This window comes from Mustela putorius, unplaced genomic scaffold (genome assembly GCF_011764305.1).
Source record: "Mustela putorius furo isolate JIRA1106 unplaced genomic scaffold, ASM1176430v1.1 tig00003942_pilon_pilon_pilon, whole genome shotgun sequence".
Taxonomy (NCBI): Eukaryota; Metazoa; Chordata; class Mammalia; order Carnivora; family Mustelidae; genus Mustela; species Mustela putorius.
In genome coordinates this window covers 16,691,767-16,719,487 of record NW_025422087.1, presented here as the reverse complement: position 1 = coordinate 16,719,487, position 27,721 = coordinate 16,691,767, and the positions used below count along the sequence as shown (strand labels likewise).

At 37.1% G+C, this 27,721-nt stretch overlaps 1 protein-coding gene across 5 annotated transcripts in view; it reads right to left on the bottom strand.

Moving 5' to 3' along the window:
• Positions 1-27,721, bottom strand: part of RABGAP1L (RAB GTPase activating protein 1 like) — a 778,147-nt gene that overhangs the window by 272,499 nt on the left and 477,927 nt on the right. For all 5 annotated transcript variants that reach the window (XM_045069733.1, XM_013061129.2, XM_013061130.2 and 2 more), the window contains one exon: positions 14,155-14,229. In XM_045069733.1, the coding sequence (XP_044925668.1) occupies positions 14,155-14,229 (75 nt within the window). The remainder of the gene's footprint in view (positions 1-14,154; positions 14,230-27,721) is intronic.

The following is a 27,721-nucleotide window of genomic DNA, read 5'->3' as shown; positions in this document are numbered from 1 at the left end:
TCCATACTGTTTTCCATAGTAATCGCACCAATTTACATTCCCATCAACAGTGCACAATGGTTCCCTCTTCTCCACATCCTTGTCAATGCTTATTACCTCTTGGCTTTTTCATAATATCTACTCCAACAGGTGTGAGGCAATATCTCACTGTGCTTTTGATTTGCATGATGATGGGTGATGTTGAGCAACTTTTCATACACCTGTTAGATTTTGAATATCTTCTTTGGAAAAATATCTACTTAGGTCACTTGCCCACTTTCTCATTGGATGATTTTTTTTTTTTCTCTTCAGTTAGAGGAGTTCTTTATATGTTTTGGATATTAATCCTTATCAGATATGTGGTTTGCAAATGTATTTTCCTGTTGTGTAGGCTGCCTTTTCATTTTGTTGATATTTTTTGACTGTGTAGAAGATTTTTAGTTCATGTAGTCCCACTTGTTTATCTTTGCTTTTGATGTCATAATTAAAAAATCATTGCCAAGACCAATGTCAAAAAGCTTTTTTATCTATGTTTACTTCTAGGAGGTTTATGGTTTCAGGTCTTATGTTTAGATATTTAATCTATTTTAGTTTTTAATAAGAGATAGAAGATAGGGGTGCAGTTTTATTCTTTTGCATATGGCTGTCCAGTTTTCCTAACACCATTTATTAAAGAAACTATCATTTCCCCATTAAATATTCTTAGCTTCCTTGTCAAATATTAGTTGATGATATATGCATAGATTTATTTCTGGGTTCTTAATTCTGTTCCATTGGTCTACATATCAACTTTTTTTTTTTAAGACTTTATTTATTTGACAGAGATCACAAGCAGGCAGAGCAGCAGGCAGAGAGAGAGGAGGAAGTAGGCTCCCTGCTGAGTAGAGAGCCCGATGTGGGACTCGATCCCAGGACCCTGGGATCATGACCTGAGCTGAAGGCAGGGGCTTTAACCCACTGAGCCACCCAGGTGCCCCTACATATCAACTTTTATGGCAGTATCATACTGTTTTGATTACCAGAGCTTTGCAATACAGCTTGCAATCAGAAAGTGTGATACCTCCAGCTTTTCTCTTCTTTCTCAGGATTGTTCTGGCTATTCAGGGTCTTTCGTGTTTTCACACAAATTTTAGATTTTTTTTCTGATTCTGAAAAACTGTCATTGGGATTGCGCTGAATCTGTAGATGATTTCAGTTAGTAGGAACATTTTGACATTACCAATATTTTTGATCCGTGAGCATGAGATATTTTTCTATTTGTGTCTTCTTCAATTTCTTTCTTTCTTTCTTTTTTTAAGATTTTATTTATTTATTTGACAGAGAGAGAGAGAGACAGAGAGGCACATACACAAGCAGAAGGAGCAGGAGAGGGAGAAGCAAGTTTCCACTGAGTGAGGAGCCTGATGTCCCAGGACATGATCATGGGATCATGACCTGAGCCAAAGGCAGACGCCTGACCAACTGAGCCACCCAGGTGCCCCTTCAATTTCTTTTATCATTGTTTTATAGTTCTCAGTGTAAAGTTATTTTACCTCCTTAATTAAATTTATTCCTAAATTTTTAAATTATTATGCTATTGTAAATGGGATTGTTTTATTTCTTTTCCAGACAGTTCACTGTTGATTCCATATTTGGCAACTTTACTGAATTTTCTGATTTTTGGTGGAGTCTTTAGGGTTTTCTATATATAAGATGATGTCATCTGCAAAAAGAGACACTTCCATTTTTTCCCTTTCTGATTTGGATATCTGTGATTTCTTTTTCTAGCTGATTGCTCTGGCTAAGATTTCTAGTACTATGTTTAGTGGGAGTGGTGAGAGTGGGCAACCTTGTATTGTTCCTGGTCTTAGAGAAAAAGCTTTCTTTTTCTTTTTTTCAGTGGAGATGTATCTGACACACAACATATTGGTTCCAGGTATACAACCTAATAGTTCAATATCTGTACATAATGTGAAATGATCAAAAGTCTAGTTTAACATCAATCATCATACATAGCTCAATTTTTTTTTGCAATGAGAACTTTTTTTTCTTAAAGATTTTATTTATTTATTTGACAGAGATCACAAGGAGGCAGAGAGGCAGGCAGAGAGAGAGAGGAGAAAGCAGGCTCCCTACAGAGCAGAGAGCCCAATGTGGGGCTCTATCCCAGGACCCTGGGATCATGACCTGAGCCGAAGGCAGAGGCTTTAACCCACTGAGCCACCCAGACGCCCCAACAATGAGAACTTTTAAGATTTACTCTATTAGCACTTTTTAAATATGCAATACAGTATTATTAACTATGCTGTACATTACCTCCCTATGACTTATTTATTTAATTGGAAGTTTGTATCTTTTGATCCCCTTTCACCCATTTCATCTACCCCTACCCCCCCCCACCTTTGGCAACTATCAATTATGTCTATGAACTTTTTGAAAAAAATTCTACATATAAGTGAGATCATATATATTTGTCTTTCCCTCTGTTTATTTTACTTAGCATAATCCCCTCAAGGTCCATTCTTGTTGCAAATGCCAAGATTCTATCCATATATATATAAATATATATGAATGACACATTTTCCCTATCCATTTAACCATCAATGGCCACTTAGATTGCTTCCATATCTTGGCTATTGTAAATAATGCTACAATGACAATAGGGGTGCATGCATCTTTTTGCTTTAGTGTTCTTTATTTCCTTTAGATAAATACTCATAAGTTGAATTGTTTGATCATATGGTAGTTCTACTTTTAATTTTTTGAAGATCCGCCATATTGTCTTCCACAGTGGCTGCACCAATCTACATTCCCACCAATAGGGTACAAAGGTTCCCTTTTCTCCACATGTTTGCCAATACTGTTTATTTCTTGCCTTTTCATAATAGCCATTGTAATATATATGAGGTAATATTTCATTGTGGCTTTGATTTGCATTTCTCTGATAATTAGTGATGTTGAACACCTTTTATTATACCTCTCGGTCATCTATATGTCTAGAGGGAAAACTTTCAACCTTTCACCACTGAGTTTGATGTTAGCTGCTGGCCTGTCATATATGGCCTTAATTATGGTGAGATGCACTCTGTACATAATTTGTTGAGAATTTTTATAATGAATGGATGCTGAATTTTGTCAAATGCTTTTTCTGCATCTACTGAGATGATTTTTATCTTTCATCCTACTAATGTGATGTATCCATTTATGATTTATGTATGAACCATCTTTCATTCCAGGGATGAATTCCATTTGCTTGTGGTATATGATCCTTTTAATGATATGGTCAATTCTGTTTGCTTTTCTTTTCCAGTTTTTATTATCTTCTTCCTTCTACTAACTTTGGGCTTAGTTTGTTCTTCTTCTTATTCTAGTCCCTTGGGGTATAAAGTTAGGTTATTTGAAGTATGACTTTCCTTGATGCATGCATTTATCATAATAAAGTTCCATCTAGAATTGCTTTTGCTGCATTTGGTGTGTTTCCATTTTTCTCAAGATATTTTTTAGCTTTCCTTATGATTTCTTCTTTAAATCACTGTATGCTCAGGAGTGTGTTAATTTCTGCATATTCATGAATTTTCCATCTCTTCTCCTCTAATTTCTACTTTTATGGTTACAAAGGCTACTTCACATAACTTCTATATTTGTTAATTTCTTGGGATTTTTCTATGGCCTCACCTATGATCTATCCTAAAAAATGTCCCATGTGAACTTCAGAAGAATGTGTATTCTGCTGGTTTTGGATGGAATGTTTTGTATATGTCTGTACGGTATATTTGGTTTATAGTGTTATTCAAATTTCCTTATTGGTTTTCTGCCTAGATGATTCGTTGTTGACAGTGAGGTATTAAAGTCCCAAATATTATTGTTGTTGTTCGTTTCTCCTTTTAGTTTTGTTTGTATCTGCTTTATATATTTAGGTGCTCCAATATGGGCAAATACATATTTATAATAGCTAATATCTTCTTGATGACATTTTTACCATTAAATGATGACTTTGTATCTTTTGACCTTTTTTAGCTTAAAATCTATTTTGTCTAATATAAACTCTACTTTCTTTGAGTTACTATTTGTTTGAAATAACTTATTTTATCCTTTCATTCTCAGTTTATGTGTGTCCTTATGACTAAAGTGAGTCTCTCTATAGGCAGCATATAGTTGGGTCTTTTTTTTTCCCCTCCAATAAGGTGGACAATTGATTCTGATTGGACAATTAATCCATTTATGTTTAAAGTAATTATTAATAGGTAACAATTTATTATTGACATTTTGTTGTGTTCTGGCTTTTTTGTGGGTACTTTGTTTCTTGCTTTCTCTCTTACTGTCTTCCTTTGATTTAATGACTTTCTGTGGCAGAACACTTTCTCTTCATCTTTTGGTGAATCTACTGTCAGTTTTTGCTTTGTGTTTACCATGAAACTTACTTAAAATAACTTACAGTTATAACATCCTATTTTAGGTTTATGAAAACTTAACTTTGATAGTAGACAGAAACTTGATACTTTTACTTCTCCCTGCCTCACACTTTAGGTTACTGATGTTACAGTATACATCTTTTTTATATTGGGTAGAAAAAATTATTGTAGTTACAGTTATTTTAAATATATTTGCTCTTTAACTTTATGTAAGAGTTATAAGTGTATTAGTTACTACCATTATATATCAGAGAATCTGACTTTGACTACATTACCATTACCAGTGAATTTTACACATTCATATGTTAATGTTAATGAGCATCCTTTTAATTCTGCTTGATGTACACTCTTTAGCATTTATTGTAAGGGAGATCTACTGATGATGAACACCCTCAGCTTTTGTTTGCTTGGGAAAGTGTTTATTTCTCTTTCATTTTTGAAGGTTATCTTTGCTAGGTATAATATTCTTTATCTTTCAATACATTCTTTGAATATGTCACCCCACCCTTTCTAGCCTACAGTGTTTTGGTTGGAAAATTGAATAGTCACATGGAGAGTTCCCTTGTATGTGATAAGCCGCTTTCTTCTTGCTGCTCTCAAAATTCTCTTTGATTTTTGACAGCTTAATTATAATGTGTCTTGGTGTAACCCTGTTCAGATTCTAACCATCTAAACTGTAGTATGTATATATTTTCTCATGTGATGGTGTCCCATAAGTCCTGTAGGATTTCTTCACTCTTTTTCATTTTCTTTTTGCTCCTCTGACTTGAGTTTCAAATGACCTATCTTCTAGTTCACTAATTCCTTTTTATGTTTGGTTGAGTCTTTTATATCTTTCTATTAAAGTCTTCAGTTCAGTCATTGTATTCTTGACTCTAGCATCTGCTTTTTGATGGTTTCTTTGTTGATGTCGTTTTGTTTTCCTAATTTTATTTAGTGATCTGTGTGTTCTTGTAGATTACAGAACTTCTTTAAAGGAATTATTCTGAATTCTGAATTCTTTGTCAGGCAGTTCACAGATTTCTGTCTCCTTAGAGTTAGTTATCTGAGCTTTATTAGTTTCCTTTGTGGTATCACTTTACCTGATTCTTCATGATCCTTGATTCCTTGCATTTTTATCTGCATACTTGAGTAAGTGATCTCCTCTTTCACACATTACAGTTTGCTCTGGCATAAAAAGATCTTCACAAGTTAGCTCAGCTTAGGGTACTTGATGGACCAGTTGGCAGTATTCACGGGCAAGCAGAGTGTAGTTGAGTGTTCATGCTCTAAGGCCAGGGGAATGGTATTGACTGGGCTACACAGTTGGGCGAGCCTACTGGACTATGCTCAACATTCAAGTAGGACCAGTGGGTGGGCTCTCTGACTACGTGGGGCTGCTGATCAAGCTCCACTGTCAAGTGGGGCCATTAGCTGGGCTCTGCAATCATTTTCAAATGAACAAGGTCAGAGGCTACCTTCCTTGGCAGGACAGTGCAACAAGTTAGACTCCACAATTAGGCAGGGTTATGGGTTGGGCTCTGAAATAGCTCCTAGTCAAGTGAGGTCTCAGGTTGTGCCAGACCAGATAGTGCCATGGGCTGGATTTTGTGTTCAGGTGGGACCTAAGCATGTATCCCAAAGTTAGGCAGGGCCACAGGCTTGGCTTCACAATCAGGTAAGCTATTGGCTGTGCTCTGATATTGGCCAAGGTAACTGGTTGGGCTTTCTGGTCAGAAAGTCTCAAGCTATATCCCACAGCTGAGTGAGGCTAGAGACTGTTCTGTGGTCAGGTGGAATTACTATTCAGGCTTCTTGATTAGGTGAGGCTGCAGACTATGTTCAGGAATTTGGTAGGAGCATAGCCTGAGCTCTGGGCAAGACTTCAGGCTGGGCACTCTGGTTTGGTGGTACTATAGGCTAGGCTTTGAGGCGGCTTAGGGTCACTGTCATTAAAGGCCAGAGGCTATGTTCAACAGTTGGGCAGAGCTCCTGGCTTGGGTCTCTGCTGAGTGGGGCTATAGGATGGGGTCTGTAGTAGCTCAGATTCTCTCACCAGGCTTCCTATAGCGTCAGGACTGAAGGTTAAGCTCAGCAACTAGGTGAGGCCATGAATTGGCTTCCCTGCTGAGCAGGGTAGTAGAAAAGGTTCCACAGTTGGTCTGGCCCATTGACTAGGGATCCAAATCAGGCAGAACTGCCAACCAATACATTGTTTAAAAAAAAATATTAAGATGTTGCAACACAGTGGATCTCTAATACTGAATATCCATCTTTGTTGTGTATAAGAGCTTTGTTATAGAATCAGTGTTATTTTATTGGGGAAAGGAGGAGGTAAATATTAAAATCTTATAATTTAAGGTATAAAAATATTATCCATCGTTCTATGAAATACAAAACTAAATACCTGCTTCATACGCATAATCTGAGAATCAATCATGATGTAATCATTGTTCGGTAACAAACATTGATAAGGATCTGCCATCTGTACTAACACTAAATAGAGACAGTCTTCAAGCTTCCCTGTTTCTTTCTGAAATGAACACTAAGACAAAGCCAGTCTAAGTACTTCAAAGTCTTTAAGGCTCATCTGATGTAACGCATCAAAGTGTATTTCAAAGTAAAATTACATGTTGATAATATAAAATAATCTTGTTTGGATAAAACTAATTTTTTTTTTTGTTCTGCATGAATGTGTTTCACATGCTTTTGTAATAAATCTATGTTTTTCCATGAAGGTAATCTTTCATTTTCTTTTTTTTTTTTTTTAAAGATTTTATTTATTTATTTTGACAGAGAGAAATCACAAGTAGATGGAGAGGCAGGCAGAGAGAGAGAGAGGGAAGCAGGCTCTCCGCTGAGCAGAGAGCCCGATGCGGGACTCGATACCAGGACTCTGAGATCATGACCCGAGCCGAAGGCAGCGGCTTAACCCACTGAGCCACCCAGGCGCCCCAATCTTTCACTTTCTTCAACAAAGGTAAATGTTAGTGAGAACTTTAAAAACCATGAGTGTTCACTTTCTATTTACAATATGAAAAGCGAATAAAATGAAAACATCTACCTTTCATTTTCCTTTAAAATCAAATAATACTGAAATACATTTAAATTGAATGTCTATTTATAAGCCATAAAACACACTGTATAATATACAGGTTTGCTGTATGTAATCAATCTAAGCTAGTGGGACAAAGGTCCAAAGGAAAAGGCTGGGCAAATAATTAAGCCAATTCTAGAACAAATAGCAGCAAACACCATTTTTAGAGGCATTCATTCTTAACCCCATTTGATCCTCATAAAAATTCTGTTAAGTAGATATTATTTTTACATTTTCATATTAACTGGTGAAGTTCAGAGAAGTTAAGTGATTTTCCAATAACTACATATTTATTAAGCCTGGATTTAATTCCATGATTGCATTGTTTTGTGCCAGATACAAAATAAGTCCTTTTGGATTCATAAGATAATATAAAATATTCAATATTCACAAAAATCCTAGAAAAATAATAATATTATCTCCATTTAATAAACGAAGAAACTGAAGCTCAAAGAGTTTAGGAAACTTGCTGAAGATCATAGAACTTGAAAGGTATTAACTGCCATTCAAATTCATAGTTGTGTTTTTATTATCTGTGAAGGAGTTAAGCTTTGGAATGGCAGAGAAACAAGATAGTAGTTAATGGGAAGATCAAGAAAGTTTTTGTTTTTGTTTCTGTTTTTTTTTAAGAAAGTGAGAGAGAGTATGTGTGCTTGCATTCGCATGGGAAGGGGAGGGGCAGAGGGAGAGAGAGAATGTTAAGCAGGTTCCATACCCAGCATGGAGCCTGACAAGGGGCTTGACCTCACAACACTAAAATCATGACCTGAGCTGAAATCAAGAGTGGGACACTTAACCAACTAAGCTACCTAGGTGCCCCCCAAGAGAGTATTTTTTTAAATATTTTAAATTTATTTTCAGCGTGATAGTATTCATTGTTTTTGCACCACACTCAGTGCTCCATCCAATCCGTGCCCTCTCTAATACCCACCACCTGGTACCCCAACCTCCCACCCCCCCGCCACTTCAAACTCTCAGACTGTTTTTCAGAGTCCATAGTCTCTCATGGTTCACCTCCCCTTCCAATTTACCCCAACTCCCTTCTCCTCTCTAACTCCCCCTGTCCTCCATGCTATTTGTTATGCTCCACAAATAAGTGAAACCATATGATAATTGACTCTCTCTGCTTGACTTATTTCACTCAGAATAATCTCTTCCAGTCCCGTCCATGTTGCTACAAAAGTTGGGTAATCATCCTTTCTGATGGAGGCATAATACTCCATAGTGTATATGGACCAAATCTTCCTTATCCATTCGTCCGTTGAAGGGCATCTTGTTTCTTTCCACAGTTTGGCAACCGTGGCCAAGAGAGTATTTTTTAAAGGTAAAATATCTTGTGTGTATTTACTCATAGGGCAATACTGAGAAATGACTCAAAAGCTCTCATACAAGAATTAACTTAGAACAGGAACATTTCTTGCAGTTTAAGGAAAATGATTTGGGAGTATAGAGGGACTTATTCAAAATACACTAAAACTCTTATAGCAAAGATATCACTAGTGGATGATGTGATGTATCTGTGTAGCATCCTATCTTGCTCTCATCTAGAATCAAATTACCTTTTCCCTGTAGGCAGAAGCTGATCCAGTTCAGTATCAGCAACAAGAAGGATTCAAGACCTGGGCCAGGCCAATCAGAATATCATACTGTCCTGGCCTCAGTAACTGACATAAACATAAACATAAACATAAATGTAAACATACAAAGACACTAAGAAGTTAAGATCTCTGTTGTACCTTGGATTCTGTGGAAATCTTTTAGGAAAACTAAGAAGTAGCTCTGCTTCTCATTTCCTAAGTCCATTCGTGAAATCCTGCCTTAACCCTAACCTTTTTGGGGGATTGCAGTAAAAGATTTGTAATTTGTAATTTTTAAACTTTATTTCATTCTTAAATGCAACCCACAAAAATGCATAGAAGTTAAATGTATACTTTAATAAGTTACTTGATCATGAAGTAAAACCAAATAATTATAAAGACAAGTGCAGCTACCACCCAGGTTGAGAAACAGAATACTTGGGGCACCTGGGTGGCTCAGTGGGTTAAGCGTCTGCCTTCGGCTTGGATCATGATCTCAGGTCCTGGGATCAAGCCCCACATTGGGCTCTCAGCTTGGTGGAGAGCCTGCTTCCCCTCCTCTCTCTGCCTTCTGCTCTGCCTACTTGTGATCTCTCTCTCTCTCTGTCAAGTAAATAAATAAATAAAATCTTAAAAAAAAAAAAAAAAAGAAAGAAACAGAATACTTTCAATACTCTTAAAGATCCTGGTATGTCCCACCCCAATCAGTCAAGAAATCACTATCCTATCAATAATCGCTTCGTTGGTGTTATTTATACTTTCCATCTAGGTAGCATCCTAAAAATAGAATTTAGTTTTGTCTGCTATTGAACTTTACATGAAATGGAATCATACCAAATGATACCAAGTATACTTTGTTTTCTAACTAAACAATTTATGTTTGTATGATTCATTCACATTAACTTACATTGTGTAAAACATTCGTTTCATTGATATAGTGTTCTAGTATTAAATATATTACAATTTTTCCACTTTAATGTCTAATTACAATTATAGTATTAAACATTCTAATTGTGGACATTTGAGTTGTTTGTTATAAACACTGATCCTGGGACAATTCTAATACACAATTTTGGTATACATGTGTAAAGATTTGACCAAGATGCGTATCTAGGAGTGGAATTGCTAGGTATGCATTTCTTTGTCAGATAAAGCCTTTGGTTTCCAAAGGAACTGTGCCTAGGCATAGTGTTTTTACAAAATTCAATAATTTTAAACATTCTGGACTATCCCAAAATAATCCTTTCTACAGCTAAAAAGCTCCCATACATGCCCATAGTAGTTAGTATACATTCAGTAATTTAACCTTAAAAAAGAACATGATTTTCTGAAGGTGAAGAAAAGTATATGTCACATAAAATAATTTAAAACTACTTGATAGTATGTTAGCAAAATATATTGGGTTAAAAATTATTTAAAATATTTTATATGATTTTTAGAATAAATGAAATATATAAAAGGACATTATTTATTATATTTCCAAATAAGCAATAATTAATACTACAGTGATGATATTACTTATCTGTGCTATAACATTCTTGACCAACTATAAAGGATAAATTTCTTGTAATTCTATCAATAGTTATAATAGCATCTACTGTGATAATTCTTCTATGGCTTAAAATACATGTTACAAAGCTATTATCAAAGCATCAGGAAGTTTCCAAGCACCAAGAGAAGCTAATTATTATACACCAAGAGTAGTTATATTATAACTACTTAGACAATGGAAAATGTTAAAAATTCTAAACTTTTGTTTTTTGAATACTTTCACTTTTTTTTTTTTAAAGATTTTTTATTTATTTATTTGACAGACAGAGATCACAAGTAGGCAGCGAGCCAGGCAGAGAGAGAGAGGAAGAAGCAGGCTCTCTGCTGAGCAGAGAGCCCGATGCGGGACTCGATCCCAGGACCCTGAGATATACTGATATACCTGAGCCGAAGGCAGCGGCTTAACCCACTGAGCCACCCAGGCGCCCCGAATACTTTCACTTTTGATCTTCCTTTCCTCTTAGGCAGTGAATGTGAAATATAAATGACCATGAGAGAAGAAAAGACAGCATCCCCAAAAGAATCAGGTTCTGACAATGATTAATATGGAGCTGCCAAATGATGTCTGGCAGCAGAAAGCAGCAAGAAGTAACTGCTTATGTAACTGATGAAAAATTAGTCAGTAACACACTAATAACGTATCTCCCTAGAACCTGAGATAGTGTATTTGATGAATTATTTAAGCTAGACTGTATTCTTCTACCTGTTTAAACCACAGAGGCAAAAATAGAAAAAAGACTAAATTACAGTTACTTTTTCTCATTTGAGTTAGTTAATGGATGGGTTGGTCAGTTAATGGAATATGCTAATTAAAAGAATTATTGCATATACTCTCAATTAAAAATTACAACAATGTTTTTCATTAATGCTATGATGAATATTAGTGAAACTCCTGAAAGGTTCTGAAGGCATTTCTAGATTTCCAGTTATTTTTATAAACCATGGCAACAACTGCATAATTCTATTATTGTAGAAAGTGTGCAAAACTGGACTATATTTCTATCCGTCTTGTGACATAGTTTGAAAGCAGGTTTAAAGTGCTGATTTGGCATGTGACCCTTATCATATGAGGGTAGATAATGTAGAAAAAAAAAATCCTAGGTATTTGAGTTTTCTAGTTATCTGGATCACTGACTCTTTTGTTGTGGGAGGTATTTCCCAATAAATATGAACTCATACTTAACTAACCCTCTATTAAATCCGAGGACAGATATCCCAGGGAGATGTCCTTCTCACTGAAGTTTAACCAATCTATTGTAATGTGTTTAACAGGGCTTCAGGTCTAAAATGTTAAATAAACTGATAAACGGGGCGCCTGGGTGGCTCAGTGGGTTAAGCCACTGCCTTCAGCTCAGGTCGTGATCTCAGGGTCCTGGGATCGAGTCCCGCATTGGGCTCTCTGCTCAGCAGGGGGCCTGCTTCCTCCTCTCTCTCTCTGCCTACTTGTAATCTCTCTCTGTCAAATAAATAAATAAAATCTTAAAAAAAAACTGATATACGCAAAGATTACTTTGTAGAAGATGAAATTTCACCACCCATGGCTTTAACTTCGACTCTCAACAGAGTGATTAGAGGAAAGAGGATTCTGAACCTTGCTGAACACACGCATGTCCTGCGTGCAGTCTCCAGGCCCCTGTGTAAGAGAGCTGACTATGTCAGACACTCGGTGGCTTTAGTAGCAGAACAAGGGCTCTGGGAATTTGTGACCATAAAGTGCTTGATTATCGAAGATGGGCCATGGAGATGTCAAAGAAAGAAGGCTAAGAGGAAAAGACCAAGAAGACCATAAAGAGATGACAATGCAAAGGAAGAAGAAATCAAAGTTAAATAAAGTGATTTATCACAACATAACCATTGTATATCATTATTATCATCAGAATCAAGTTCAGAATTAGCACTGTGAATCTACTGTAATCACTCTTCATTTCCAGAATGTAAACTTAAAAGAAATGCTTTTGCTTTAAACTTGTTAGACTTCTTTGCTGAGTTTGACAGCAGACATGGCTTCTACCCTACTGAAAATCTGAAATTTGCCTAGAATTCCTATTCCTTATCAGCCCTTAAATATCTGGAATTCCTGGGCTCTGGAATTCTATTTTTCTTAGATGATCCGATCTACTCTTGTGATTTCAATTGTGATTTCTTCCTCATCATCAGTCTCCAGTGTCTACCTTGTTGGTGGACAGCTTTATTCAGAAGTCCCCCAAAATATCCCAAGCTCAAAGAATTTAAAACAAAATTCATCATCAACTCCTAATCATTTTTCTCCATTCAATTTCAATGGATGTATTTTCTATCTCAGCTAAAAATACCATCAGTCAAAGAAAAAAAAAAATACCACAAGTCATCCAGTCACCAAAGCTAGAAAATCAGACATATGACTTTTGACTCTTCCTTTGTCAATCCTTCCATAAAACTTAACAATTTTGTATCCTGCATGTTTCTTAATTAAGCTTCTTTCTCTCTGGGTCTCAACATCTCTCATTTAAATTGCTATTTCCTAACTGGTCTCTCTGCTGCTGCTTGTCCCCTTTAATTTCACCGTCCCCAAGGGTAAAAGAAGAATTTATCTGAAATGAACATCTAACTATCCTTTCCTTGCTTCAAACTGATTAATGGCTCCTCACTCGCTTTAGAATAAAGCCCACGTTTCTTGACATGATTACAGAGTCTTTATGGTTCGGTCCCTGCCCATCTGACCATTTTTATCTCAGACCTGTCTTTGTATGCATTTCCTATAGTAGCTGAGAAGAAACTGTAATTTCATATTGTTCCCTTTATATACTGTGACCTTCTGTGTTTCCATATATTTGCTCACTTGTTCCTCTTCTTCAGCCATCTCTGTTCCCTCCCTTTCCCAACCTCAATCATTTCTGTCTGGGCAAGGATACCATCTCCTCCAGAGAGTCTTTCCTGAAAGTCCTGGCAGAGCTGGGTTGGATAATTCTTCTCTCTGTACTCTTACTCTGTGTATTGCTTTTACTTAGCATGCTATAAGTTCTTCTTTAGTGAAAATCAGAAAAATCAATAAAAACATGGAAAAAGAACAAAAATAATAAGTATGTGCCTACAGTACTTGTGCTCTATCCTGAACCAGAGGGCCTTTGATAACACAAATGATAAATTATTCATATTTGCAATCCCACTTCCTAGCCAAGCACTGACAGGCTGATGATCAATAAATGTTCTGTTAAATGAAGGTGACTGAGATGCAAAAGAGTATACAAAAATAAATTGTAGAAAAGATAAGACTTCCTTGCCATATTCCTTCACAATGGCTCTAGTCCAGCTTATATCTGAGCAGCTACATTAACTTCTTTTATTCTAGAGGGTTCTCATTAAAAATAACTCCAAATAACCAATGCATCCCCTTCTTGTCAGCATTATTAATTCAATTGAGAAACTGTCCTGTACCTGACATCAGATCTTTTACTTTATCACCAAAGGTACATTTTTAAAAAGAGGTGCCATGTGTAATCTCCATCAGATAAATGGAAAATAGGACAGAAGAACAAAACCAAGTAGAAAATAAAATAAACTTGGCAGCACCATGCCATTTATCACATGGAAAATTACTCACATGCAGGAGCAATACAGCAGCCAGAAAAGACTGTCCTTGACAGTACCCGATATCTTCATCATAGACAGAGTAGGCCTAGAGAAAAGACGAAGAGAAAAAAGTACTATACACATTCATAGATTTTAACATAAGTTAACATTGACCCTGGGCTGTCCACCACATTTTCACTGGTACTTCAACTTAAATGTGTGAGTCATTAGCACAGTGGGATCCCCCAAAGATGATGTATAGTTCCTAAAGTAATTCTAGATGTGCCATTATCCCCAGGTTCATCTTTAGAATCTGGAAAAAAGAGATGCTCACAGCACCTAATTTTGAAAGCTCCATTACGGTTTGTAGTCAGGCAAATGACACCCTGGGAGGCTGAAGCAAAGAGTGGAAGAGGGCAAGAAGGTTCTAGAGTTGATGTGGGAGTTTTGATGCAAAGACAAACATCCCAGTTGTGCTGAGTCCTGGACATGTATCCCATTACATGGGTCCCATCTACGTGTTATGCTTCATTTCAGTGAGGGGTTTTCCATTTAATGTGCTTAATAAAATGCACTATGATTTTGTGAGTATAAAAGCTGTCTCTGGCAGGGCGGGGGGTACTTGGGGGGAAGGGAGGGAGAAATAAAACAAGATGAGACCGGGGAGGGAGACAAACCATAAGAGATGCTTAGTCTCAGGAAACAAACTGAGGGCTGCTGGCCTTGGGGGGGGGGGGAGGATGGGGTGGCTGAGTGATGGACATTGGGGAGGGTGTGTGCTATGGTGAGTGCTGTGAATTGTGTAAGACTGAGGATTCACAGACCTGTACCCTTGAAACAAATAGTACATTATATGTTATTTAAAAAAATAAATAAATAAATAAATAAAAAATAAAAAAGCTGTCTCTGTCCAGGGCAGTGGTTAGCAAAGATTACTAGGAAGAGTTACCATGGGGAGGAGGCTAAGTGTGGTAGCTTCCATATGCCAAGGTAGTCAGAGTACGGGTACTGGAAATGCATTCATATAATATAAACTTTTCTGTGTCTGGCTTCTTCTACTTAGTATAATGTTTCGGAGATTCCTCCACGTTGTTGCCTGTTAACAGCAGGTCATTCCTTTCCACAGAGGAGGAGTATTTCACTGTGTAAACATTCCACAACTTATCCTTTCTCCAGTTGAACATTTGGATTTTTTCATGTTTGCTTAGTATGACTATAGCTGCCATGTATACACAAGGGTCTTTTATGGATATAGATAGGTTTTCATTCTCTTTAAGTAATGACCTAGGAGTGAAAGTTCAAGGTTTAAATGCCAAGTGCAGGTTTAACTTTATAATGAAGTATCTTCCAAAGAGGTGTAAGTCAAGCGTCACCCCCCCCCAGCAAGCTGGGAGTACTCACTGCTCCACATCCTTGTCAATATCCCACCCGGCCACTAGCTTTTCCTTTTCTTAATCTCTGTGGTTTTGATTTGCATTTCACTGAATGCCAACAATGTAGAGCGTATTATCATGTGCTTTTAGGCAATTGATACATAGTCTTTTGTGACTGTCTGTTCAAGATTTTCCCACTTGTTTAATTAGGTTGTTTGTCTTATTACTGTTGATTCATGGAAGTTCTTGATACATTCTGTTCATGAGTCCACTGTCAGACATATGTGTTGTCAATATTTTCTCCCATCTGTGCTCTGCCTTTTCACCCTCTTAATGGTGTCTTTTGAAGTACTATTGTTCTCTTTTAATCTTCTTCTGCTAATGATGATATTATCACACTCTCTCCTAATGAGAGAAAAATTAGATCATGCAAACATTACCTAATGAATCTGAAAGAAGCTTTTTGTTCATTATCACCAATTTACAGAGCTCTGCCTAATTTTAAAAATTGAAAGATGCATTAGCATCCTTTTACTTATTTAATTTTCTTTGATTTATACAGTTACATTGCTGATTGCTTGATTTGTACTTTTATCCACACCTCATCATGGGTGTGTGTATCAGGGGTTGGAGGAAGGGTTAGAGAGAGAATAGAAAAGGAACAAAAAAGGAAGAGAGAGGCAAAACATTCTAATACTATCCCAATCTGAAGCATTCATGATAGTGCTCTGTCACTACCTTTTTCATGAACAAGGAATTCTGGGATTTGCTGATGAGAGAGGGTGTTATATGAATGATGAATATATTTTCAAGGCTTTGCTTCCCCCATGAAAGATGTCAGCTAAAGTTTCTTAAAACTGTGGATCTCCAAAAGCCAGTCATGCTTCATCAACCCTGACATCATTTAACAAATGTCTGATCTATTTACAGAAGTATATTTAACATTTATTGAGAAGTGTGCTGTTTATAGGCTCAGCATATAAGTTCAACAAAAAATGCAGGTCCATGACACAATAGCCAGAGGAGGTATGAATTAAGTGACTCCAGAGACTACTCTCTAATTAGAGAGCTAATGAAGAAAGTACAAATCAGCAAAGCGATGATCTTACTTTCTACTTGTTTTATGGTTTTTAAGTTAGGTTAGAAGCAAGAATGACTTTTCAGAGGCCACCTACTAAATTGATTTTACAATTCACAGACACAAAAAACAGTGTCCTAGGGGTGCCTGGGTGGCTCAGTCAGTTAACTGACTGTCTGACTTCTCCTCAGGTCATGATCTCGGGGTCCTGGGATTCAGCCCTGCATCGGACTCCCTGCTCATGGGAGAATCTTCTACCCCCTCTCCCTTTCTCTCTGCCCATCCCCCTACTCAAGTTTGCTCTTGCGTGCACTCTCTCTCTCAAATAAATAAGACTTTATTTAAAAATAAAGTAAAATAAGTCAAAAACAGTGTTCTAGCAAGTTCTTTCCCTCGGAGTTTTCCAAGCACTATTTGGCTTTCATCTAAGCCTTCTCTAATTGAGGTGAACTGAATCCTTTCCCTCTACTCAAAACTTGCCCCTCTTTGCACCAAACCTCTCCCCAAATCCTTACTTTAATTGCATCTCTGGCCAGATGCCTGCTCAGTCTAACTTTTAAAAAACATCTGGGTACCACTTCTGTGATGGAGGAGTAGCTCCTACTGGGCCAATCTTCCCTCTGGCAATAAATTTAAACTATATCTGCACAAATACATACAGCAGTTAACCTGAAGACATTGATGACCTAAATGAAAGCAGTCAGAACCTGGAGGGGAGAACAGACTCAGAAGAGGGGATTGACAGTGGTAAAATTTCCATTCTGTACGGTTTTTGTGAAGAGCAGGCACCAGTGATACCACACTGGATGGCTAAAACTTGGATGTGAAATTGCAGTCTTATTGGCTTGAAGAATCAGAGAACAGATTAGGAGAACAGCTAGAAAGGAAAGTGGATATTCTGGAAAAAGGAGTAACAGAAGAGAAGCCTTTACTATACTTCCTGTAAAATTATAATACTCAAGACAGTAAAAAATGGATACAAGGGCAGACAAAAAAATTAGTAAACAGTAAAAAGTCTAGAACTATAAGCACACTGACAAAGTCATCTGATTTCAACAAAGTTACCAAGATAATACAATGAAGAAAATAAAATTGATTATATATGTAAACATGTAAGTATATGAAAATTGTTTCAATGAATGTACTCAAAAAGTTGGATATCCATAATGGGAAAATAAATGATTCTTGACACCTATCTTACTTCATACACAAGAATTAATTTCAGACTTATCACAGTTCCAAACATAAAACTCAAACTATGAAGCTATTCAATGAAAAGAGTATCTTTGTAACTTAGTGAAGGCAAGGGTTTCACAGGACATAGAAGCACTAACTACAAAAGAATAAACTGGTACAAATACATTATCAAATTTAAAAAACCTCCAGTAAGGAAAAGACACTGTTAAAAAAAATAAATAGGTGAACTACAGACTGGGAAAATATTTGCAAACATATCTGGAAAAACTCTTGCATCATGTACATAAGGACTCCTACAACTCAATGTCAAACCTCAAATTTAAAAACAAAGATTTGAAGAGACACTTCACAGAGGGTTATCTATGAATGGCCAGTAAGAAAATGGCCAAGTGTTCAACGTTATTGGTCAATAAATTAGAGCCACAGTGAGATATTACTACATGGCCACCAGAAACTAAAATTAAAAACACTGATACACCAAATGCTAGTATCCTTGGAGTCACAAACATTGTTGGCAGGAGTATAAAACAGTGAAACTACTTTGTAAAAATGTTTGACAGTTTTCTAGAAAACTAAACATACACCTACCCTATGACTCAGCAATTCCATATTTATGCATTCACCCAAGAGAAATGAACGCAAATAATACAAGAAAGACTGATACAGGGCTAAGACATATTTCTAGCAACTTTATTTATAATAGCCCCAAACTGTAAGCAGCCTCAGATACCCCTTATTGGGAAAGTGTATTCATACAACGAAGCACTCCTCATCAGCAGAAAGTAATGAACCACGTACACCTGCAATACGGAACAATCTCAGACTGTTATGCTGTGTGAACTACATCTTATATGAAAATGATTCTCCTCTCTTGGTCCACTAATATAAATTTCTATAAGTCAAAGCGATATAGGGTGAAAATAAAAATCAAAACACCTGGTAGTGGGTATTAAGGAGGGCACATTTTGCATGGAGCACTGGGTGTGGTGCATAAACAATGAATCTTGGAACACTGAAAAAAAATTAAATTGAAAAAAATCAAAATGAAGATTGCTTCTGGGGGAAGGTCAGGGATTAACTGTGAAGACACGAGGGAACTTCTATGTCTTGGATTCCACAAATATATGCACTTGTCAAAATTAATGAAATGGCACCCCTAATACTTGTGTACTTCATTGAGAGTAAATTGTACCTACAAAAGAAAACTGTTAGCAAATACTGAGCTCTAGCTAATAATACATATGTTGTACTATCAGGCATAAGACACAAAGCATAAAAAGCAATTCTGAAAAGCCTTAAAATATTAAAATGGATTAACTGAATAGAAAGGTAGATGGAATGACAGATAAATGGCAAAGAAAATGTAACAAAATATTACCTATAGAACCTCGGTGGTGGGTTGATGGATGTTGCCTGTACAGTTCTTTGCACTTTTCTATATATTTGACAATTTTGTAACAGTTTTGGGGAAAAAAAAATCTGGGGCTGCACTCTGTCTCTTGTCTCTGTTCTGAACTATAGACTACTTTTCTGGCTGGGTTCCCAAGAGTACTTCATATTTTCATTCAGCAAGTCAGTATCAACTGAGCATCTATTATGTAATCAAACACCGCATTTAGTGAGGTGGATCCGGTGATGGGAAGACATTGTCCGTGGGCCTCAGCTCAGAGTCTTGTAGAAGAATGTGGCATGTGCAGTGAAAAAGGGCACAGTAAGAGAAGGGCTGACAGATGGAAGCTCAGAGGGAAAGGGTGAGGAAATGTCTAGTGTAAGAAGGAGAGTTAAAGGCAAGGGAGATATCACAGACAAGGTGATGTTTTCTTAATCTTAAAAAAAAAAAAAAAAAAGGATGGGACTAAAATTGCTTCAGACTTGGCCTCACATTCTTGAAGGAAGGATATGGAGATTCTTTAGGCATGCTGCAGGGGAAAGGCGTGTACAAAGGCCTGCCCTCTTTATTATGTGTCAGACGCTGCGCTAAATGCTCTTATATGTTCTCAACCCTCACAAAGTTTATGAGGCTTAGAGAGGGTAGTTAATCTGGGCAAAGACACAAAGCCAGAGCTAGGATTTGAACCCAAGTGCGTTTAAATACAGATTTACCCTTTAAATACAGATGTACCCTTAATGCCTGTATTATATCACTGCTATAGACTGTGTTCCTCCTTAAATTCATATGTGGAAACCTAATCCAAAATGTGATGGTACTGGGGACATGGGGCCATCAGGGGGTGACTAGGTCAGGAGGACAGAGCTCTTATGAATGGGATTAGCATCCTTGTAAAAGAGATCCCAGATGTGAGACAGAAAACCATCAAAATCCTAGAGAAGAACTTAGGCAGAAACCTCTTTGACCTCAGCTGCAGCAACTTCTTGCTAAACATGGCACCACAGGCAAAGGAAACAAAAGCAAAAACGAGCTACTGGGACTTCATCAAGATAAAAAGCTTCCATACAGTTAAGGAAACAATAAACAAAACTAAAAGGCAGCCTAGGGAATGGGAGAAGATATTTGCAAATGACACATCTGACAAAGGGCTAGTATCCAAAATCTACAAAGAACTTATCAAACTCAACACCCACAAAACAAATAACTAAATAGACACTCTTCTAAAGAAGACATCCAGATGCTAACAAACACATGAAAAGATGCTCAACATCACTGATCATCAGGGAAATACAAACCATGATGAGATACCACCTCACACCTATCAGAATACTAAAATTAACAATACAAGAAACAACAGATGTTGGCCAGGATGCAGAGTAATAGTAACCCTCCTGTACTGCTGGAATGCAAATTGGTGCAGCCAACCTGGAGAAGAGTATGGAGGTTCCTCAAAAAGTTAAAAATAGAACTATCCCACAATCTAGCGATTGCACTATTAGGTATTTATCAAAGGATACAAACATACAGATTCAAAGGGATACATGTACCCTAATTTTTATAGAAGCACTATCAACAACAGCCTAACTATGGAGAGAGCCCAAATGTCTACTGACTGATGAATGGATAAAGAAGATGGGCTATATATACTTAATGGAATATACTCAGCCATCAAAAAATGAACTCTTGTCATTTACAGTGTGGATGGAGCTAGAGTATATTGTGCTAAGCAAAATTAAGTCAGTCAGAGAAAGACAAATACCATAAGATTTCATTCCTATGTGGAATTTATGGGAAGGGGTTAAAGGAAAAAGGGAGAGAAACAAGCCATAAGAGACTCAATGATATAGAACAAATCGAGGGTTGATGGAAGGAGGAGGGTGGGGGATGGGCTCGGAGGATGATAGGTATTAAGGAGGGCACTTGTCATGATGAGCCCTGGGTACTGTATGTAAGTGATGAATCACTGAATTCTACTCCAGAAACCAATATTCTAATGTATGTTAACAACCTTAAATTTAAATTAAAAAGAGAGAGATAGAGAGAGAGAGATCTCAGAGTGTTCCCTTGCCTCTTCTGGCACATGAGGACAAGGCATTTTATGGCCATCTATGAAACAGGAAGCGAGCCCACACCACACACTGAATCTGCCAGCACTTTGACCTTGAACTTCTCAGCCTCAAGAACTATGAGGAACAAACTGTTTAAGCTACCCAATGAATGCTGTTTTTGATATAGCAGCCTGAAGAGACCAAGACAATCACTTAGATTCACTCTGTGCAGAATTATTCTTCCTAGACATTTATGTGTTTGGGTCCATAGAAGATGAGAGGGCCTATCTTTTGACTTGCCACAAGGCTCAATAGATATGAGGGATAAGACTCCACAGTCACAAGATAAAGGACAATTCTTAATAACAATGCTTAATCTTTTTAAATCCAGGACTTCTGGGTTTAGGGAAGGGGAACTTTCCTTTATGTGATATATTTGCTAACATGCTAACTGCAAGATAAAAGATATAAAGATATAAAAGATATAAAAAAAGACATTTGTAAGGTTTAATCTAGTTGGTGCTAACATTCACATATTAATTTAAGTTCTTCTTTATCAAATAAATATGGAAAACACTTGCTTTTCTTTAAGCGAGCCACTGTTATCCCTTGATGGGATGCTAACTTTGAAAATAAGTTTCCATGGGGTTGTGAGACTTTCTTTACAAACCCAATACACACAACAGCCACTATTGCTCTTGGATTATCTTAAGATCATTAGGAAAATTTTTTAGTGTTACAAATAAATTATGTCTAACGATCGATCTCAATCTCTTCTCCCAAAACACGTAAACCTTTACTAGGTTGATGTGGGAAACACACAATCATATTTCTATTTTGTCCCAGGAATGGACAACATAAAGTACTATTTCATCAGACAAGCACACTTACAGGTAAAGAGGAAGGAAGCTCAGAATCACAGGAAAAACAAAAAAGAAATCAGATGTTCTCTAAAAAGAGAGAAAGGCTGCTATATGGGCATACAAGAAAGGATCAAACTTCTAAAACAGACCCCCATTTAGCTCCTGGCACTGCTAAAGCAACTGATATATTTGCTGATTTACTGGCTTCTGATAGACAAGCTGTTTCATCCATTACCTACAATGAGCTTCTGCCAACATGAGAACTAAACAAACAAACAAATCAGCCCTTGGATTATTCTTGGCACCAACAGCCCTTAAATGAGTGTGTCAGGGAAACAATCAAGTATAAAATATGCAGAAATAAATTTATTTACAAACTAAAAAGAGGTCTGTTCTCATGTAATCTAAGAGATAAAAAGAGATACCAAGGAAAGACTATTTTTAAGTAATGCCACAATAAGCTAAATAAAAAGAGAGCACAGAGTTACAAGAATCTTAAGACATGTGGTAGTCTAAGGGCACCTGGGTGGCTCAGTGGGTTAAGCCGCTGCCTTTGGCTCAGGTCATGATCTCAGGGTCCTGGGATCGAGTCCTGCATCGGGCTCTCTGCTCAGCAGGGGGCCTGCTTCCCTTCCTCTTTCTCTGCCTGCCTCTCTGCCTACTTGTGATCTCTCTCTGTCAAATAAATAAATAAAATCTTTAAAAAAAAAAAAAAGAAAAAAAGACATGTGGTAGTCTAAAAGAAATTAGGGTAACATTTAAGGCAAAGATTACTCAATATAGTACTTAAGAATACAAGTGGCTTTTCAAAGAATCATTTAGCATTAATTTCTCTGTTAAAAAGCCACTGACATTTATTTATTAATAACTGCTACTCACTCTTCCATGTATTTATATATATTAATTTATATTTAATATATGTATATAATAGAACTTTCCAAGGTAAATACTATTAATATATCCATTTTATAAAAGAAGAAACTGAGGCACAAAGAAGTTAAACAACTTGCCCAAGTTCACCAAGTTAGTAAGCTCCAGGCCAGAATTCAAACTCAGGCAGCCCAGCTCTAGGGCTCAAGGTCTTAACTACTATTACTCTATAAACTCTGGATATTAGTGATTGTTGACATATATATATGGCAGAGTTCAGGTGAGTAACCATAAACTTAATGATAAAACATAAATTTTTCTTTTTGTGCTGTATTGAATTCATATTTCTAAACTAATCGGGGAGATGGCTTTATTTAAAGAAAGTAGAACGATAATCACAAAATTTAGAACAGTGGCTGACTCTCGTGGAGGAAGACTGAATCCAAGAACAACATCGGTAAGTATTCAAAGATACTGGTAATATTATATTTCCTAAATTGTTGGTGTAAGGATGTTATCTCTATTATTGATTTTTAAAAATTATAAATACAAATTGTTTTCTCGTTTGAATGTATATTTCATAATTTTTCAAATTTAACTAAAACTTTTTAAAAATTACTTATTAGTAACTTCCCATAGAATGGTTGTTATAAGACTTCAATTTGGGTCACATCTCTAGAATATAGATTATGAAAGTCACACAGATCAAGGCTTCGCTGGAGTTTTGTAAGGGCCTATTTAGCCAGAGCGATTCCACCTTGTTGAACAGTGATTTTGTTGTTTATGCAGTAAAACTTGAACTGACCCTACACCCCACTCCCCCCACCCACCGAGGGAACTTACTTAAAGGCAAGTCTGGGAAACCAGTTCCAGGTCACAAAGCCCCAATACAAGGGCGGGTCAGGCCAGGTGAAGACATCCAATCAGTGGGGCGCACATACTGTCTCCCTAGCTACCAAGAAGTATGGGCCCCGCCTTTTGGGGACCAATTCTGACCAAGGTGATAGGCTAGTTCAAATATCTTCTATAGGCTAAATTATAATTCAATTGGTCACTTATGTGTGACCTAGCATGACTGTGCAGCTTTCTCTGTGTGTTACAATCTCATTGGCCACCTGTGTGTGGCCAGGCCCAACCACATGGCCTTTGCCCTTAAAAGCTAGTCTGTAAGACAGAGAGGAGTCACCTCTTTGTAAGAGACAGCCCTGACTGGCCGGTTTGATTCTCGATGCTTGGTGTGAAATAAAGCTTTGCTTGACCTTCGCTTTGAATCAGTCTCACTCCTTTGATCACAGACCCATTATTGGGGGACCTAACGGTTTAATGCAGGTGATTAAAATAGTGAAGTAGATAACCAATGAAATACTGTTTTTTTGAGAAAATTGTACATACATACAGTAGTTTCTCATTCCTTACAGTGGCTATGCTCTGGAAGGTTGCCATAACAATGAATTAGCAGATACTGAATCTCTGCACTAAGGGGATAGAGAGGGTTAGACTTCTGGGAGCCACTGGTCACAAAATTTTGGGCAACTGATCAACTATAACCTTGTTTTATGTGTGTTTCTTTTTAAGGAGACCAAATTAGCCTCTAAACTATAAAATTAGCCCCTAACTATAGGGCCCAGGACAGCAACTTGTTAACAGTAAAGTACTGTAAAATCATTGTTAAAAAATTTACTTAAAGATTTTCTAATGTAGATCTGAATGCCAGGATCCTTTATAATGCAGTAGTACATGTGAAATACTGACTGAAATGAGTTTAGGAAATGGCTGGAGGAGAGGAACTGGTTATAGCAAGTATAGACAGATCTTTTGAGGACCTCTGTGATAAAGGAAGAGTGATTATCTTCATCTATAACATAATGGTGATAATAAAAACCACCATATAAACTTACTTGAGGATTAAACACAGTGCCTAGGTACATAGTGGAGTGCTAAATAATAGTATCAATAATGGGCTGATGTCAAGGACTACAATGTCCTTCTTCCAACTATCCCATCTGAGCCACCATCAGGATAAGCATGGGGCTCTCTGGATGAGGTCTCACTCACCACTAAAATGCTTATGGATTCTTGAGTTCACTGACTTAAGAATGACTGGGTTTCAAGGCGCCTGGGTGGCTCAGTGGGTTAAGCCTCTGTCTTCGCTCAGGTCATGATCCCAGGGTCCTGAGATGGAGCCCGCATTGGGCTCTCTGCTCAGCAGGGAGCCTGCTTCCTCCTCTCTTTTCTGCCTGCCTCTCTGCCTACTTGTGATCGCTGTCTGTTAAATAATATCTTGGAAAAAAAAAAAAAAAAAGAGAATGACTGGGTTTCCACAGATGCCCTCAGAAAACCTCCCCCACTAATTTATTTAGAGATATAATTTAAACCTTTTAAAATAGTCTTTGAAGGCCACATATTCCACTGTAAATCTAAGACATCTTTACAAACTCTGATAAGTAGAACCCAAGAAGGACAAAATGAATGATAAAATTCATCATTAAAGAGTAATTAAACTTCCCACTCCCTTCCTGAAGCCATCAGGCAAAGCAAGATGAACGTGACTTAGAGGGGTGGTCTGGCCATGAGGTATCATACTCTAACCAGATGTGGGGAAGTGGATGTGGGGAAGTGGATGGCCAAGAATGAGGTATCAGTGGAGTGACATACATGGGATGCTAGAGCCTGACCTCTGCAATGAGGCCATCTGTGCAAGAGAACAGAGGCAACAACTATGGGAAGCTGGGTACAGGGATATTGATCAAATGGATAATGGGAGCTAAATTTTTCTTAGAGAAAAACCTAGTTAGAGAAACAAGTTAACAAATAGAGGAAAAAGAACAACAATTTCCTCATGTTTAATTAAAAATGAGAGGATTTCTATAAATCCAATGTTTTCAGCATATATAAAAAGATATAAAAACAAATATGGGCAGTGACAACAGCAAAAAAGGCAGAGTAAGGATCTCCCAAAATGTGCTCGTCTGTAATAGCAGGAAAACAAATCACAAAAATTAATACAATCAGTTTCTTCAGTGCTCTGGGAATTGACCTAAGTTTTGCAGCAGTCCAAGGAACATTTATTATAGAAAAACAACCGAGTATCTGTAAGAGCAGGAAAATCTGTGGCATTTTCAACTTCTCATAATTCTATCCCTTTCTCTGCATCTCCAGGATGACCTTGAAAACTAACATCCTGTATTTGCAGTGAAAACAAGCAGCCTGGCAACAATAAGAAGCAGCAAAACGGGCTAGAGCTCCTTCAAAGAATCATGTGCAGAGAATAACCATTATTTGACCCATATGGTGGATCCCCAAAGTCTTTTTATAGGGGTATTTGTCAAAAACAAATAACAAGCAATTGTTTAATTTTATGACTGCCTTGAGATGGTAGATAAAAATGGAGCAGACAATAGACTTAGAAAAAGGTTTAAAAGGAAAAGCGAACAATGAGATATCCACAAGGGCTTTGAAAAACTCAGATATATTTCTGAGAATCTAGAGGGCCATACCCATGTGTAAGGCTGTACAGATGCCCAAGGCCTGGGGTAAGCTCAGAAAAGGCCTAAGTAGGCTCTAAGCTCTCATTTCTGGCTGACATTGAGGCTCTGTATAAGACAGGAAGTGAAGGTAAGATACAGTTGTCATCTGGTTGGCTGAGTAATGAAAGTGTGCCCCAAAACATACACAGGGCCCCTTGGTAAACAGTGGGAAAGTTACTGGTTCTAGGAAATTTAACTAAATCTCTGTCCAATCATCAGCTAACCACCAACTGGAGACTTCAGTGGCCACATATGACAATACAGATTTTATATAATTAGTTCACAAAAGTCATCAACCAAACTACTACAATAAAATAACAAAACTTGGCAAAACCACAGAAACAGAAAGTGGATTAATGATTGCCAAGGGCTGGAAAATAGAGGTGCTAGAAAATGACTTCTAATGGATATAGGATATAGGGTTTCTTTTTTAAAGTGGAAGAATGTTCTAGAATTAAACAGTGATGATGGTTGTACCACTTCATAGATATACTAAAAACTACTAAAAGTATACTTATTTAAAGGGATCCATTTCATGGTATGTGAATTATATCTCATTAAAAAATATGGAAGGGCAAACTGGGTTGCTCAGTTGGTAAAGCGTCCAACTCCTGATTTTGGCTCAGGTCCTGATCTCAGGATTCTTAGTTTGGGGCCCATAGTGGGCTCTGCAGGGAGTCCTGCTGGAGATTTTCTCTCCCTCTGCCCCTCCCCCTGCTCACCTGCTCACTCTCTAATCTTTAAAAAAATTTAAAAATATGAAATAAAATGTATGTTTGTATGCATACACACATATATTTATACATATACGTTCACGTGTGTGTGTATACATATATATATTTATTTATATATATATTTATATTATATATATTATTTATATATAAATAATTAGCTCTGTCCACTAAGATCACTTGGAGTAATGATATCCTAAAAGGAATGAACATACTTAGCATACAGATATTGATTTTTCTCCATTTTTAACTAAAGAAAGTAGGGCTCTTTAGAGAAATAGCTAATTCTAGTTCTGGGGCAAAGAAATAAGCCTGGAACATCTTTTGAGCCAGAAAGAAAGGCAGTGCTCAGAGAATGATAGGGTATGCCAAAAGATCAGCTTGAAGGCCTCTCAGTGTCCAATTGGGAACAATCTGAGAACCAAAAGGAAAATTATAGTAAGAGAGTAAATACACTGAATAAAATGAGAATTCATGAGTCCATTTGAATATGATTTAATACACACACACAAACACACACA